The sequence below is a fragment of the Tigriopus californicus genome, chromosome 5 (genome assembly GCF_007210705.1).
Source record: "Tigriopus californicus strain San Diego chromosome 5, Tcal_SD_v2.1, whole genome shotgun sequence".
Taxonomy (NCBI): Eukaryota; Metazoa; Arthropoda; class Copepoda; order Harpacticoida; family Harpacticidae; genus Tigriopus; species Tigriopus californicus.
This window is the reverse complement of record NC_081444.1, coordinates 1,435,483-1,450,426: the sequence shown is the minus strand read 5'-3', so window position 1 is coordinate 1,450,426 and position 14,944 is coordinate 1,435,483. Positions and strand designations below refer to the sequence as shown.

General features: G+C 38.7%; 2 protein-coding genes and 1 long non-coding RNA gene across 3 annotated transcripts; 2 read left to right on the top strand and 1 right to left on the bottom strand.

Annotated features, from left to right (window-relative positions):
- Positions 1-1,366: 1,366 nt before the first annotated feature.
- On the bottom strand, positions 1,367-4,477 carry LOC131880008 (uncharacterized). Its single transcript, XR_009373221.1, has 3 exons — positions 4,313-4,477; positions 1,929-2,436; positions 1,367-1,630 (listed from the first exon to the last, which is right to left on the bottom strand). It is a non-coding gene; the product is annotated as an uncharacterized LOC131880008 (long non-coding RNA).
- A 2,860-nt stretch (positions 4,478-7,337) lies between these two features.
- Positions 7,338-10,335, top strand: LOC131880006 (uncharacterized). Its single transcript, XM_059226504.1, has 6 exons — positions 7,338-7,717; positions 7,774-8,046; positions 8,112-8,241; positions 8,356-8,601; positions 8,681-8,819; positions 10,180-10,335. Exons 1-6 carry the CDS (start codon positions 7,502-7,504, stop codon positions 10,289-10,291), a joined length of 1,116 nt encoding a protein of 371 aa, XP_059082487.1. The 5' UTR covers positions 7,338-7,501; the 3' UTR covers positions 10,292-10,335.
- Positions 10,336-10,680: 345 nt separating this feature from the next.
- Positions 10,681-13,250, top strand: LOC131880007 (uncharacterized). Its single transcript, XM_059226505.1, has 6 exons — positions 10,681-10,871; positions 10,936-11,202; positions 11,272-11,401; positions 11,474-11,716; positions 11,775-11,913; positions 12,651-13,250. The coding sequence occupies exons 1-6, from the start codon at positions 10,707-10,709 to the stop codon at positions 12,814-12,816; spliced, it is 1,110 nt and encodes a 369-aa protein (XP_059082488.1). The 5' UTR covers positions 10,681-10,706; the 3' UTR covers positions 12,817-13,250.
- The last annotated feature ends 1,694 nt before the right edge of the window (positions 13,251-14,944 follow it).

Here is a 14,944-nt window from a genome sequence, read left to right as displayed (position 1 = left end):
TACCCCTTACCAAAGTACCGCGAAACAAAAGAGAAGATCAACATGCAACAATAAAAGCTTTTGCAAAATCGGCCAAAACTTCGACGGAATGCTTCAAATTTTTACAAGAGGCCTATGGAGAAGCTGCAATTTCACTTAATTGGTTTTTTTATGTTTTAGCAAATTTCATCAGTTTGGGTCTCAAAATGAGCTGGAATTGGCCATACAGGGGGTGTTAAGACAGCTCTCAAAGAATGGGCACTTGCTTGCATTTGAGAGTTGGGTTAAAAATGTAAGAAATGTATTTAAATTGGAGGTGAATATGTCAAAAAAAATCATAAAAGTAAGTTNGTGTGTCTGTTCTGTCTGTAACTCCTCTCTTCCCTTTTTTCATGTGCATTGAACCAATTCTAGTCATCTCTGCTGTAATATCACTCTAGTCCACTTTTTTATCATACGAACCATTGTATTCTTTTAATTTTGTTGTTTAGATCTGTATACGATGTTTATACAAATAGTTTTAGACATTTTACACTGACATGACCAAGAGTCGCAAATAAACGTTATTAGAATAAATATTTTTTTAATGTATTAAGCTCTTGGGTTTATTATAAATGAGTTCTACTTCATTAAGCCCATTAAAATAAAAACGCAAATGAAAATATGGCGCACCCGGTAAAGATCACATAAAGTACCTAGTCTAGAAATAGAACTTACCGGAACTTGAGTGACAAATGAACTGACAGAGAGATGGGCCGGTTGAAGAGCATGTTTTTGAAGACATGTGCAATTTAGGATTTAAATGGATACACTCGTTTTCGTTTACGCCAAATTGCAATGACTCGTTATGAACACTATCATAATTTGCTCCATCATTCCTCCAGACCAAATTTGATTGACAAGAACTTTCATTATTACAGGATGAGCCATTGGTGTTCATCAAATCGATCCAAAGATTTTCGTTGTCCCCAAACATTGCTGGTAGTTGAGAGAAATAGGTGCATCAAATTTGATGCAAAATGCGATTATTTTACATGATGTTTTTACCTGTTATTGTACGAAAGGCTTTCCATGCTTCAACAGTTCTAAACTGTGGTAAAAAGCCACCGGTGGATTGACAATGTTGCAAATAGTCAAGATAAGTCAGCTGTGTTGATGCACTGAAATCGTAGTAGTGGCCCAACCAAAGATCGTAATTATCCGGTACAAGATCGCCCCTTGGGCAGGTAAATTGTTCTCGAGACAGAACTAAACATACATGTAGAAGAAAATCTTAAGTGGGTATGCTCACACTTGGATAATAAGCTGAACATTACTCTACAATAAAGCTTGATGCGAACATCCAATACAAAGTTTAGAATGTAAATCCGTCTCTCATTATTGTCAAGTCATTTTGCACAATGTTGCGTACCGGCCTGCGAGCAATCGATTTCACAAAAAAACCTATTTTGCACTCCATTAATCTTCGTTCCATCTAAGTTTCCATCTTGAGTCAGTTGGAAAGCTGGCCTATCCAGATGTTTCATTTCATAGCCATTGGTGATCAGCCTCAAGTTATTGACATTGACTTTCGACCCATCCGACAAATACACCATTTCATCTTTATTCGAAGATCGCGGATTGACCAAGCCGACAAACCCAGAAAATAGTGCTAAAAAAAGGAAATATGGATTAGAAGTAAGCGCCCATTAACAGTGATTGAACATCCTTTATCAATTGCCACTCATCAAGGGTCAAAAAATAATTTCTCTTGTCATTATGTGCAACTTCAAGGTTTCAATTGAGCGCAATTCCAGATGGTAAAGAGATCGATTGTTATCGACTTTACTCCTGAGAAGTAACCAGAGTTTAAAAAAGGTCTAATGTAGTTAGGAGCGAGGAAATCCCTTTTGGTTCTACAAATGGCCAATTATTTTCCATATTTTTATAAAATTGGATATCACACTTACTGGCCATGAACGATGCGGATTGATAGTCATCAAAGTTTTTAGGTTCCAATAATGACCCACCAATGTTCCGGCAAAATTCCATTGCTTGATCAAAAGGCAACATTTTATGTTGGTCAGCATATATATGCCGCCCAAAAGTTTCGTAAATAGGTAGAGTATTGTTATTTGCACATTCTTCAGGGACTTTAAGGATAATGTACATTGAATTATTACATAGTCAAACCATCGTTCAAAAACTTTGATTCTCACATACCATACCAATCTGAACAAGAGAACTCGCACAAAAAAGAGGCGAATTCTTTACATTTTTTCTTGGTCAGCTTTCCATCTTTACTTAGAACAGCACATCTCTCTTCACTCAAATCCAAATCTCCGATGTCGAGGCTTTCGTTTAGTAATTGCATTTCATAGGGTTGGACAAGCCAATGCAAATTCCCATTGCATTCTTCTTCGGTGCATCCACTTTTGAACCGGTAGAATGAAGCCCACACAGATTGAATGGATTTTACTACAGGAGTAAAAGGTCAAATCTCTAATATTTTAGGCGTTTTGAAATGAGCCCATAGATTTTAAAACCAATAACAAGTAACAACACATAAAGGGGCACGAAAAGTACCAATCCATAAAAATAGAAGTTTACCCTCAAACATGTCGCATAAAAATAGTACCCTCAAAAGAACTTAACCAAAAGTATTGTCAACTAGTTCACGAAACAACATGTGCAATTCAAGAAATCCCTGACTCACTTTTTGGCCATAACACATTTTTACTTCACAATAGAAACTGTCAGAAAATGGCATTGATATGACTTGTCGAAAAAATGTCCTTCATTTGAAACATTATCGACATTTTTTTGGCGGGACCGGGAAGGGTCAAATAAATCATAACTAAATCGGATAAGAATGCCAATCAGCCATGGTAGCTGAGTGGTTTAATGCACCCGATAGTGGTACAACAGTGTTCCCCAGGGGGCGTGAGTTCGAATCCTGCCTTCGGAGGAAAAACAAAACACGGTTGTCACTGAAAAGCATTTCTGCCAAGGCGCGAATAAGTGGTCTGATTAATTACAGGTTCGTTTTTAATGATTTATATAATGATTTTATAGAGAAGTGTAAAGGTCTGGGACTTCATATTTGTGCGCTCTCTGGTCCTACCATGACGGACCTGTCACAACGCCTTCTGCTGATAATGAGGTGTTTGCACCAGATATTTTGTCATATTTATTGCATAGGTTTGTCACTTGCCATTTTATGACGGTTTTTGCAAATGAATGTCGAATAGTGTTCAGTAATCGTTGAGTGATGTCCCAAAATGGCGAACAATTTTGTTAATGCAGAGTTGGAAACGCTGGATAAGCTTCAATCATGGTAGTTCTTGCGGCGATTGTGGCGCAGCCTGGCTAGCCCATACACCTGAAACCCGAGCCCGTACTTGACACGTCTCTATCGGTGTACTTGTTTCAAAATGTATTTTCAGCAATACTTTTGTGTAAGTTTTGTATATGATGTTGTGGTGCTAAAATTCAAGCTTCCTCTTTTCATTGATGCTCTCCCTGCCTTTTTATTTTTGGGTTACTCTGTACACTCAAGTCATACAGGGTGGAAAAAAATTCAGGGCCACTTAATCCCTTTGTGATAATGCTTCTCCGTGCTCAAAAATTTGCTTGACAGTGTACCCCAAGTTTTCATTCAGAGAAACTGTTGAAAACATACAGTAGTGCCATGCTGCCAATGATCTATTTTTAAGCCTGAGGTCGATGGCTAACCCTCTGATTGTTTACCGTCAAAGCAATATTCGAAAATGCAAATGGGTGCAATCTTGAGGTCATATTCACAGCGAAGGGTATGCTGAAGGCCAGCAAGAGGCCGAGGAAAATGGTCTAGCTTTTCGCTGTCCATCCTCTAACCATTGGAAAGTGCAAAACATCTTGCCAGAAGGGTGAATTTCTTTAGGACATACTGGACCGAGGACGGAAATCTGAGATTACAAGAACAGAAGCGAGTTTTTTAAACGGTCGTGCCTCTGAGTTAAGACTTGGACGTTATTCAGCATGGGCATCCACTCTTCACTTTTGGCAGTGTATTTTAATACCGGTTATCGTCCAAGTGCTTACTTGCGAGTTAAGAGCTTTATAAAACAGGCCTCAGATCTTCAGATCGCCAAACAGCAGAGGGTTGCCAATCTACTTTAGACTAAAATTGGGTAACAAATTTTTCTATACTCCCCTTTTCATGAGAATTTTGGCCTCAATATTATCAAGCAAATTTTTTGAGGGGTGGAGCTGGATTTTAAGAAGGCTCAAAGAGTTGCCCTTCACATCTTTGCACCCTGTCATTGCCCCCAAATTGATGAAGAATTTTGCTCTGCTGCACAACTGGATATACCTTCCAAAAAAGATAAGAGATCGTCCAATTGGTTCGCAGTCCTGAACTCTGCAACTTGACTGCCAACCACATTGCAACTTCTTTTAGCTTCAAGCAAAGGTTTTGCGTCATGATGGAGTTTGTAGTAACGGTCCCTGTAGAGGTTAAATCCATCAGGAAGATCACAAGAAGTTGTTCCTAAAATTTTGGAGATAGTCGAAGATTATTGTTTTGTAACCCTGAAACATAGGATTACCTGAAAAGGAAGTAGGCCTCGCAATTTGTTAGTTTTTTTACACTTACCCCTAATAAATGTATTGCTCATTCAAGCTTGTGTCTAGCTTTAGCAGTTTCTTTTTTGTAGTAGTGACTTTAATATTTATTAATATTTTCCAATCACTGTCTATACATGGTTCGAAAAATCATGAAAATCTGAGCCATTACTTAACATGTTCCTATACTCCTCAGATGTCAGGGGTTCAAAACCCACTGCAAAAAGATGAGAGTCATACATTTCTCCATAACTGAGTCTGTTGATATAGTTAAGGCTTGTCAAGTTTGGCGGTTAGATAATCTAGCTAGTATTCACAGATCAAGATGTTCTGAAGGTCATGAAAAGCTCGAGATATTTGAGTTCTCCGAACCCTGATTGTGTGATATCTGAATTTCTGACGACATACAAACTAATGCTCCTGTGATCTTGAACTAGATGTTTTGCATCTTGGATCAGGCACGCTTACTTCCTCTCTAAAGCTGCTACACATTGTTCCAAATATGGAACATCAAAATTTGCCCATCCCGAGTAACTATAGGCCCAATTATTTGAGTTCGAATATTGACAAAATGTTCAATCCCACTGTGGTTTCAACTTTGGAGGTGTTGTGGCCTCTCTTGTTTTCTTTCATTGGAAAATGCAAGTCTTTGCAGATGTCCCTTGAGCCTCCTAATGTTTTTCAGTTTTTAGTTTACTATCATTTCATCAGCAATTGCGTTTCAGGAAAGAGCTAGTAACACATTGGCCAGATTGAATGGACTTACCCTGTACAAGCAAAACAATAATCAGCGATACTTCCCTACTCCACGCCATGTCGCAAAATGGATTGAGGGAGCTCCTATTACCCTATATTTATATACATCAACGCTATCGAACCATCGCATTCGAGGGTTGCCCATGAAGAGGGAGCTAGACCAAGTTTATAAGTGTAAAAAACCATCCTAACAAAGTGACTTTCCCCAAAAAGGTTTGCTGGAAGATCACACATAAAAGGGGTCTTTGTGGTGATGGAAAACAAGACTTATTCAAACTTGAAAGTTGCAATGCGAATAAAAAATAACAATTTCATCTCAAAGCTTGAAGCTGATCTTCAAGCAAGGGATAGTTTAACTTGAATCGGTGGGCTTTGAAATGACTATCTGTAGAGAGGATCCTTCTTGGTTTAACCAAGGATTATTTAACCGTCACTTAAACCGTTGTTAGTGCCCCTTTGCAAGGAGTTCCATGGTCTAAGGTTAGCCCAGTACCACTTGGACTGAAGTGCTTCATTAACTTAATATGCTTAATATTGGATTGTAAGTCTCAAGTACGAATGGAAGAGAGCGGTCATCGTGTTACATGATTCGTTACATAGTTGCTTGCCCAACGCTAACAATTACGAGTGATGGAACCCCGTAAATTTTGTATCTTAATAAAGTGATAGAATTGTGTCCAATTCCTAGAAACTTAACATGCAGAATTCAGAATGGTTTCTTAGATTAATGTCAATTGAAATGGAAAGACCATTGGGACAAATGTAAAAGATGGAACAATTTTGTATATCAATTATTACACAATCATTCTCCCACATTGATTTTGAAGTCGAATTGGATTTAGAGTATGAGAGAACTTGAACTACCACTTTAAATGAGCTTTTTAACAAAACTGCAACTATCAAAAAATGTAAGTAAAGACAAACTCTTTAATCCTCAGTGGGCCATCCTTTGTTAAGCTGATTTCTTTGTTACGCATAATGAAACTTCCTCAAATGCACCAAACTTCCAACCAAATAGACTGACTGGCTGGTTTTGACATGAACCACTGGAAATTCCAGTGCTTTATGGTCTTGAATCCCACATCAAAATCAGTTTTCCTTTTCATCGACGTCTAATTTCAATTGTTGTCAGGCACTTGCTCGGCAATCCATCATATGCTAAGGAAATCATCAGATCTAAAATTGTTCAGTTCCAACTTCAAATCCATGAGTAGTCTCTGATACAGTCTCATGCAGCGGCATCCCAGTGACGTCTTATATCGTAACTCAGTATGTCTCATCAGGGTATTGGGTAGGACACTAATCCACCCACTTTGATCCTCTCTCCTCATCTAAGAAAACTGTGATCGGATTCGGTCTCGGCAAAATTTGCTACCAATGGTGGAAAAATTTCCCCCGTCACCCTTTCAAAAAAAAGGACGACCTTACTGCCAATGCTCTTTTTTCTTTGTCAGTTTGCATAAAGTCTATGTTTACAAGTGTGTTTTCTTTTTCATTTTCTATAACAAAAACAATGCCGTGCATTCGAACATTGCCCTTATCGCAATATCATCAAATTTTCATTTGGAGACCCATTTTGTCATTCTCATCGGCAAATGAAAACATGACATGTGTATGCACCCCCAGTCAATTAATCTAACTCCAAACTCGAACATTAGTCAACAGACATAAATATCGAATGGACTTAAGATCAGCAGAGTTTTTTTTCCCCCAAAAGGGTTTTGTAATCTATGCATGCATAGACTTCAAACGAAACTTCTAGAAGCCCATTCACATGTGGTTCAATCTTGATCAGAGCGTAAAAATGTTCAAGTTCAACTTAGTAAATATTTGCACGTACGTGGATACGATAGGGTTAAGCAAATAGTTTTGGCGCAGTTTACATTCAATACAGGTTTGACTATATGGACAAGCAATTGCTTGGCTTACAATAATATAAGCACAACAATTAAACATAAAAGGCCTACGTTATTCCTTATTCATTTCAAATACGATTTACTCTTTCTAATAGAAACCAATATTCCGCTGCACTTTAGAAACAAGTTTAAAATCAATTCCTCTCAGCAAATTCAGGTACATACCTACACCCTTACCCTTTTAAGACAGATTCATCGTCCATCTTTACCTCTGCAAGAGATAATTGCACAGGTATATCGGCTCGCCAGATCCAGGTGACCAATGTATGAAGCAACTCTTCAGTCAGGAAGCTTCACCAAATCAACAACAAACATCAAGACAATGTCCAAGAGGACATGTGATCATGGATTGTTTGTTACTTTTCTTTACAATAACCTTCAGTTTTGGTCTCGTTTGGTCGAGTTGGGAGTGCTTCGATGAAGAACCCTTCTGTGACCATCTTGTTCGAAATATGTCTTGCTTTGGTGCTTATAAACTAGGGGTAAGAAGTCTTCTAATAGTTATCACGGATAGTTGCTATAAGTCTCATTATTTCAGAAACCAGGGCGAGATGTGATTTTGCACCGAGGCCATGCCAGTCGAACCCAATCCCGATGTCGGGTTAGTTGTCGACGTCAATTTGAAGCCAATCGGGACAAGTTGACTCCCGAGGAAGTAATGCACTTTTTGGAATCGGGCGGTGCTAATGACACGGTCCAAGATCCATTTGGTTACGAGTATGATGTCTGTGACCTTAGAAAAGGATTCACTAATGTGGCACGAGAAAATCTGTTCTCATATTGGGAACATTTCTATGGCACCGAACATGAGGTGAATCAGTGGCTTGATAAAAGTTTTGAAAATTATGTTGCATATATGTATGATTGACATTTTAGATCTACACAAGGGTGCCTAATTTTACCGAAGTGGGTTTTGAGAAGGTACAGGTTCCAAACGTGATTTGGGGCGACATTCTCGATTTTTACAAGCACAAGAAGAAACGATCAGAACCGTCTTGGCTTCGAGGTAATCCCAAATGATATGTTTGATTCTGGAGAGTGCTCATGAACTACACATCTATGCATTGTTGGCATTTGTTTCCTTTTGAAGTTAAATAATAGTCCAGAACCTCGGTTTTAGAGGAGGGATGTGCCTTGGGGATTCATTTCTGTGAAGAGGCTTACGAAACCGAGTCCGAATGCCACATACGTAATGTGACCAAAATGGAGTACATGAAACTCAATCCTGATCTTCTTCGTCGCATTTTGAAAAGCCTGCATGGTCCAGCTGAAAAGTGGTCTGGATTGGAATTGGACCCACAAGTGGCCTATGGAATTAGGCGGTACAAACGTGGCTCTTGGATGGCTGCTCACATTGACACTATCCGTAAGAACTTTGCATAACTTGGACTTGTCTTTTCACAAACTCGGTTGTTTGATTAAAAAGCTCCATGGATTAATTGCAGGCACTCATGTGATAAGTGCAATCATCAATGTCAATCAAAAAGTGGACGAACCTTGGCCTTTGGATATATTTGATCACAATCGCAAGCATCACAAGATTACCATGAAACCTGGTGAAATGATTTGGTATGAGAGTGCCAGGTAAGAACGAGATGAAGCTTGTAAACATTCAAACACAATGACCGAAAATGCATTCGCTTTGACATATAAAAAGGTTGATAATTTGGTGAAATATGTTACTGTCGCCTACAGCAGTTACAGGCGATATCTTTGGGAATGTTTTTCAAACTAAAGGTATGAATTTCTTTAGAAAGTAGAACCACAACCTGCATTGGGGACAGGCGAGAAGGAAACTATAAAACAGGTGTTAGACATGGCGTTGTTTTCTGACCGGGGATGGAGCGAAAGACGATATCAGTTTATGGTATAGCTTTTATTGTACTCATTACTTAAAAAAAACGATCCAGTTCCGTTGCATCGCTTTGGTAGAACTAAAGCCTCTAATTAGAGCTCGAATATTCAAGCCCAGGTACGCGCTCATGCTGTTACCTACTTCAAAAAAGAAAATACGTAGTGTTTTCATCTTCTACTGAAAGAATGTTGAATCCACGGACGAGTTTGGGGAGAGTCGCCTTTTTCCATGCAAAGACAGGAGGTCACTACTCACATTTTTTGATGATTGACGAGACATGATCTATGGCGCAGTATATTTAATGTTGTAAGTCCATCCGTACAATTTGTCGAAGGTTTCAAATGTATCAGTTTGGCCTCTCTTCGTGCTGAATACCTTAGTGACTAAATCGATGGCTACTTGATAGTCTATGAATCTAAAGCAAGAAACATACAAATCAGATACTTGATTTCGAAGTGCCGGGGACTCAATTCCAAGACACTGTAAGGCAAAAATGTGTTGCAAACAATCGTAAATATCGTGGAATTATCCGATTCACTCCAGCTCGTTCTAGGACCAATAGAAAACCATTCTAAGTTTTTTCCAAAGTTAGTCATATGGTTTCCGTGGTTTGGTTCTTGAATGGCGTTTCTCGGCAGTCACGTTAATAAAGAAATAAGACATAGATATCTCGTTTAGTTTTTAAGAAGTTTGGATGCTGATTTATACCATCCTCATCTTGGGGAGGTTTGTCACGGCCTCTCTTTTGAATTTGCATGTTTCCACTAAATCATTTGTGGTCTGATGTTTGTTGATTTTGTTTTCCCACTCCCATGAAGTGAAGAATTCGAAGCTTTGGAGTTTCATAATTCTGCAGAAAATGGACTGCTCAACGAGATGTCAAAACAGCATACCGGTGTAAAAACTTTGTCGGGTTTACTCTTCATAAAGGGAACGTGAGAAAATCAAACATACAAATAATTTCGTGCTACGATTAAAAATCCTCAGAAATATAGGTTTTCCTGCATGTGATATTAGCGTAAATGGCTTAGAATTTTTGCTACATTGTTATTGATTGGTGTGCAACGTTCTGTTTGATTTCATTTTTAGGTTACTCCACGGGCGCGTTCAACCATTGAAAGGAAAATATTTTGACAATATTTTCGTACACTTTAGTCCCACTTCGTTCAGAAATTGGATTCCCATTGATATATATGATTAACTTGTTCAACAAATTCATTCTAAAATATATTTGGTCAAAATTTTTGTCGATGTGGTCTCTCTTCTTAAAACAAATGTGCCAACGAGCCAAGCAAAATATGTCTGAAGTTTGTACAAAATAAATGACGATAGTACAAACACTATTTGGGTAGACGTTATCCCATCTACTTTGAATCCAATTTAAGACAAAAGGAGCATTTTCATAGTCTTAAAATGATTTATCTTGTCTGGAGAAATCAGTCGATAGAAAAGAAACCCCAACCATCAACCAAATGACCAAGTGTTCAAGATGAGTGCATGTACAGATCTCAAATTATCTGGGATTCGTCATGCAATACTTTTGTTACTCAGCTCTTTCTTGACAGGTAAATTCTCTAAACGAATGCTTGGCCAGTCTTGAAATTAGCAACTCAAATATGGTTGTCCGAGTTCATATTTGGATAGCATGCTTCATACTCAGTGCTTTGGGTATACATGCACAAGGCCCAGTTGTCAGTGAAAAACAATGGGAATGTGAGGATGAAGAGCTCCTGTGTCCTCAATGGGCTGAAAAGGGTCTCTGTTTCGGTCAAGTGGAGCAAGTACGACCATCGGCAGTATCGTCCACTTCATTGTACTTTCTCAAAAAGTTTCTTCTCCTTCTAGGATGGCAACAAATACAGTTCGCAGATTTTAGCCCAAAATATCCTAGCCAAGTGCCGAGTGAGTTGCCGTCAATATTTCGAGAAAAATGGTCCTTTTTTAAACAACCGCATTAAAGAGTATTACGTGATGTTTGGCGGAGCAAATGACACCGTGAGAGACCCGTTTGGATACGAGTACCAAATTTGTGATCTCACCAATGGCTTTTATGGACAAGGACGTATCAATTTGTTATCAAATTGGGCCGACTACATTATACTTAAGTTGGGAGTAAGTGCGAGTTTCCTCTTCCATCAGCGTAGATAACGAAGGACTCAATTGTTTTCGAACTCGTTTCAGTTGTCAAATACCATTCCAAAGTACAGCAAACTAGGGTACAAAAAGTCCAAAGTACCTAAAGCCCTCTGGGGGGATTTGAACGACTTTTACAACCTTAAAACAAAAAAAGCTGCAGTACCTTGGAAGAGAGGTAAATAAATTGGGGGGTTTTCACGCAACAATACAATGCGCAATCACTCAACCTTCGAAATCCTTTCCACAGAGGACTGCACTAAAGGGATCCACAAATGTACTGTTGCCGTCGATGATGACGAAGAATGTTCGGAAAAAGATTTAAATTTCATGATGAAGATGAACATAGATATGGATGTGGGGTTGATGATCCTGAAGCAACTTCAGAAATTGGCAGAAAAATGGTCGGGCATCAAGTTGGAACCCGTGACAGTCTATGGAATTAGACGATACCTACGGGGATCGTGGATGAGTTCACATGTGGACAAAAAAGGTATGTACGTTAGTGTGGATTGAATTCCTTTCCAATGACACTTGAATTCTTCATGTAGAGACACACATTATCAGCGCTATCATTAATGTGGGGCAGGAGGTTGATCAGCCTTGGCCCTTGGATATCTTGGACCATGAAGGTACACATCGCAAAATCTTGATGAAACCAGGAGATTTGGTTTGGTACGAAAGTGCAACGTAAGTACTGTGAATGCTGGATTTGCGTCAATCCAAAATTTCTGTTCAATTTGATTCACGTTGTGTAAAAATGGATGTCGCTGAGCGTTTTCGAAATTTCCAAGAGTGTCTAAAGTGAGAAACTTGAAAGATATTCAACTTATATATTAAAGTATGTTATGTATTATATTTAGCTATATACAGTTAGATACTCAAGTTAGATACCCTATTCAAATACAAAAACGCACGCACTGTATCTTTTCATGGTACTGCATTCACATTAGTTTGTGTCATCATAGGCTTCTTATGCGACACCATGGTTGTTTTACATTCTGAATTGGCAATTATTGCTCCAAAATTAAATTGAAGCCAGTAGCGGTAAGGAGGTACTCAAAAAAACATAAAATCGTGTTGCAAGCATATGAAAGTTAAAAATTGTATCTAAGGCCGAGTATCTTGAGCTAACAGACGAAGATTATTTCCACTTTACGAGAGTGGAATTCATCTTCCTCTGGAATCATACTTTAGTCGGCATTTCCATTTTTTTCTTATGTCATTGATCATTGTTTTTTGATCGACGTCAAGCATTTCAAGCACCGTCGGCCATTTTGGACCACCTTACTCCATTTTCTCCCGCTTTCTACCGTGCCATGGTACAAAATGGCAGAGATTCCTTCGAAGGTGATTTTTGTCAACGTTGCTTGGGGTCATCAAAACGATATTGCTGATCGATTTCATATTTTGTTTCTGTTTTTCAGTGTTCTTCATGGCCGGGTTGAACCATTACAAGGGGATTATTACGACAACATATTCGTACATTTCGTCCCACTTGATTGGGAAGATCAAGTCCAAAAGATCCGTGATATCCGTAGACAAACTGACATTTACCACATTAGCCAACAAGTGATCCAACCTAGTATTTAGAAAATACACTGGATCCTAAGGCTAATGAGAACCACATGCCCACATTCATCAACACCAAAGAAGAAAATCCCTTGACTGACAGGTTGATCCCACCTTAAGCTTCATGAGCAGGCGGAACGACAACTTGTAACAACCGAAGTGACCACGATTCCACAGAAATCAAGGCATTATTTGAATCGATATAAATAGTCATATTCAAGGGTCGGAAAAATAAGCAGTGATTTTTGTCGAAATGGTGTGTTTTTAAGCCGTCATTTTCATCAAAAAGCATTTTCATTAAATCAAAGATATCGGATATAATCAGGCGGAGAATATTTCGACTTCTTTGCATATTCGAGTATTTTAGTGATTTTACGAGGCAAAAATTGGTTGAAATATTGTTTATTCAATAACTTATCATACAATGGATTGAGAAATGTTATCTTGCCTTTCAATTTACAAAAAAAAGTCAATACACATTCATGCTTGAAATTCCAAAGTTTAGGATCATATTTTTAAGGGCTCGCAAAAATGACACTTAGATACCAGCCAACTCACACATTGCAAGGTGGACATGGTCAAAATAAAGGAATTTGCTTCAGTTTTTCGTCCTTATTATAGTCTTCACAAATTTTCCTCAAAAACGACGAAAGTCCACCAATTTACCCCAAAGATCCTAGTTCTTATTTCACTTTATGATTAAAAATCCCGAAAACGGTCATTTTGCACCAAAATGGCAGAACAAGTTTAAAGCTCAACGTTTTCCAAATGAACTATCTTTCCGGACCCTGATGCTATTACAGTGTCCAAAAAGAAATAAGACGAGTTGTGTTCATTTGTTCACCCTCTTCCAAAGAGCTTTTAAGTGACCAAAAAGTGCACATTTGCCATTACATCAATCTTGGGGATGGAACTGGAATACATCCCGAGTTTGACGTTTTGTGGATGGTCTCTCTTAGCATTTTATCTCCAAGAGATATGTCTAAAGAGATGCACCAAATCAGAAACATGGTCAGAATGAACCAACTTAAATTTCTAACACATCTTGCCAATCAATTACTCCACAACAATACGTAGACAAAGCAGAAATCATGCTTTCTCCGTCCTCATATTTCATCCACTTCTATGAATAAATCATGGTGTACATGGTGTTCTTCATTTAACAAATGGAGCGATTTAATGGTTATAAAACACCATAAAAGTCGTTCTTGATTCTCCTTCAGTTGATCCAATATAGGATCCACGCCATTGGCGTCACTCTCATCGCAGCGCTTTATTTCTGCCCCGAGAAATTGCTCCGCATAAGACAATACAAGAACAACTAGAGTGGGTGCTCTCCATGCGTACCGTAAGCATGTGCATGCACATGACGTTCGTATTTGTTCTGGGAATGGCCATCTCCTTCAGTTGAAGGGGTTGTTCCCGATGTTACTTAACACATTCGTCAAATGTGAGTGTTTCTCTCTCCCGTTCTCTCTTGTTGTTATTCTTTCCCGTTGTTCTTTGCTCATGGTGGGAATCTTTTATCGGGTTCTCAGTTACAGTTTGTTTCCGAAGGACACGTGGCCAATCAAGTCCATGTTTGTAGAAGTGTACGGAAAGGCAAGAGCGTCATGGCGCTGTTCTTTGTGGCATTTGACTTGTTTACTTCGACGAATCTTCCAATGAACTTATTGCCTTCGATCTGGCCGATTCCACGCAAGTTTCAATGTCCGCACTAGACGAGTGTTTCACGCTCAAATTCGTGAAAGCAATCATTTTCCACGCAAAACGCCCCTGCAATCAACTGACAAAAATGGTCCTAAAATACCTTTAATGCGTCTCCAGGTCCCCATTCGATGAAGCGACTGCTTGAATGAATGAAAGTAACCAAAGTTAGGAAGGTTTTCAAGCTATATGTTCCACATGATCGTGGCTAGAAAAATATCAAACAATAAGTGAAGTCACTTGAGCAAGATTGTTTATGACAGTGACTGAAAGTATGGGATAGACTGCTACTACCCACCAGTTTTGAACAATATACCTACATGAAGAGAAAGGACCAACCGCCTTTCCTTCTTCCTTTGAATGAGTTGAAATCTACATGGGGCTTCATTTGTTAAATTGTAGCTACATAATTATTTGTGTCCATGATTGTAACCTGTACTAA

What these genes read in the sequence shown, in the direction of transcription:
- LOC131880006 (XM_059226504.1), top strand. Translation starts at nt 7,502, where the DNA reads ATGAAGCAACTCTTCAGTCAGGAAGCTTCACCAAATCAACAACAAACA. An exon ending in TTGGTGCTTATAAACTAGGG is followed by an intron (nt 7,718 to 7,773) that starts GTAAGAAGTCTT and finishes TCATTATTTCAG; the next exon opens with AAACCAGGGCGAGATGTGAT. An exon ending in AGAACCGTCTTGGCTTCGAG is followed by an intron (nt 8,242 to 8,355) that starts GTAATCCCAAAT and finishes CCTCGGTTTTAG; the next exon opens with AGGAGGGATGTGCCTTGGGG.
- LOC131880007 (XM_059226505.1), top strand. Translation starts at nt 10,707, where the DNA reads ATGGTTGTCCGAGTTCATATTTGGATAGCATGCTTCATACTCAGTGCT. An exon ending in GTTTCGGTCAAGTGGAGCAA is followed by an intron (nt 10,872 to 10,935) that starts GTACGACCATCG and finishes TTCTCCTTCTAG; the next exon opens with GATGGCAACAAATACAGTTC. An exon ending in GTTTGGTACGAAAGTGCAAC is followed by an intron (nt 11,914 to 12,650) that starts GTAAGTACTGTG and finishes TCTGTTTTTCAG; the next exon opens with TGTTCTTCATGGCCGGGTTG.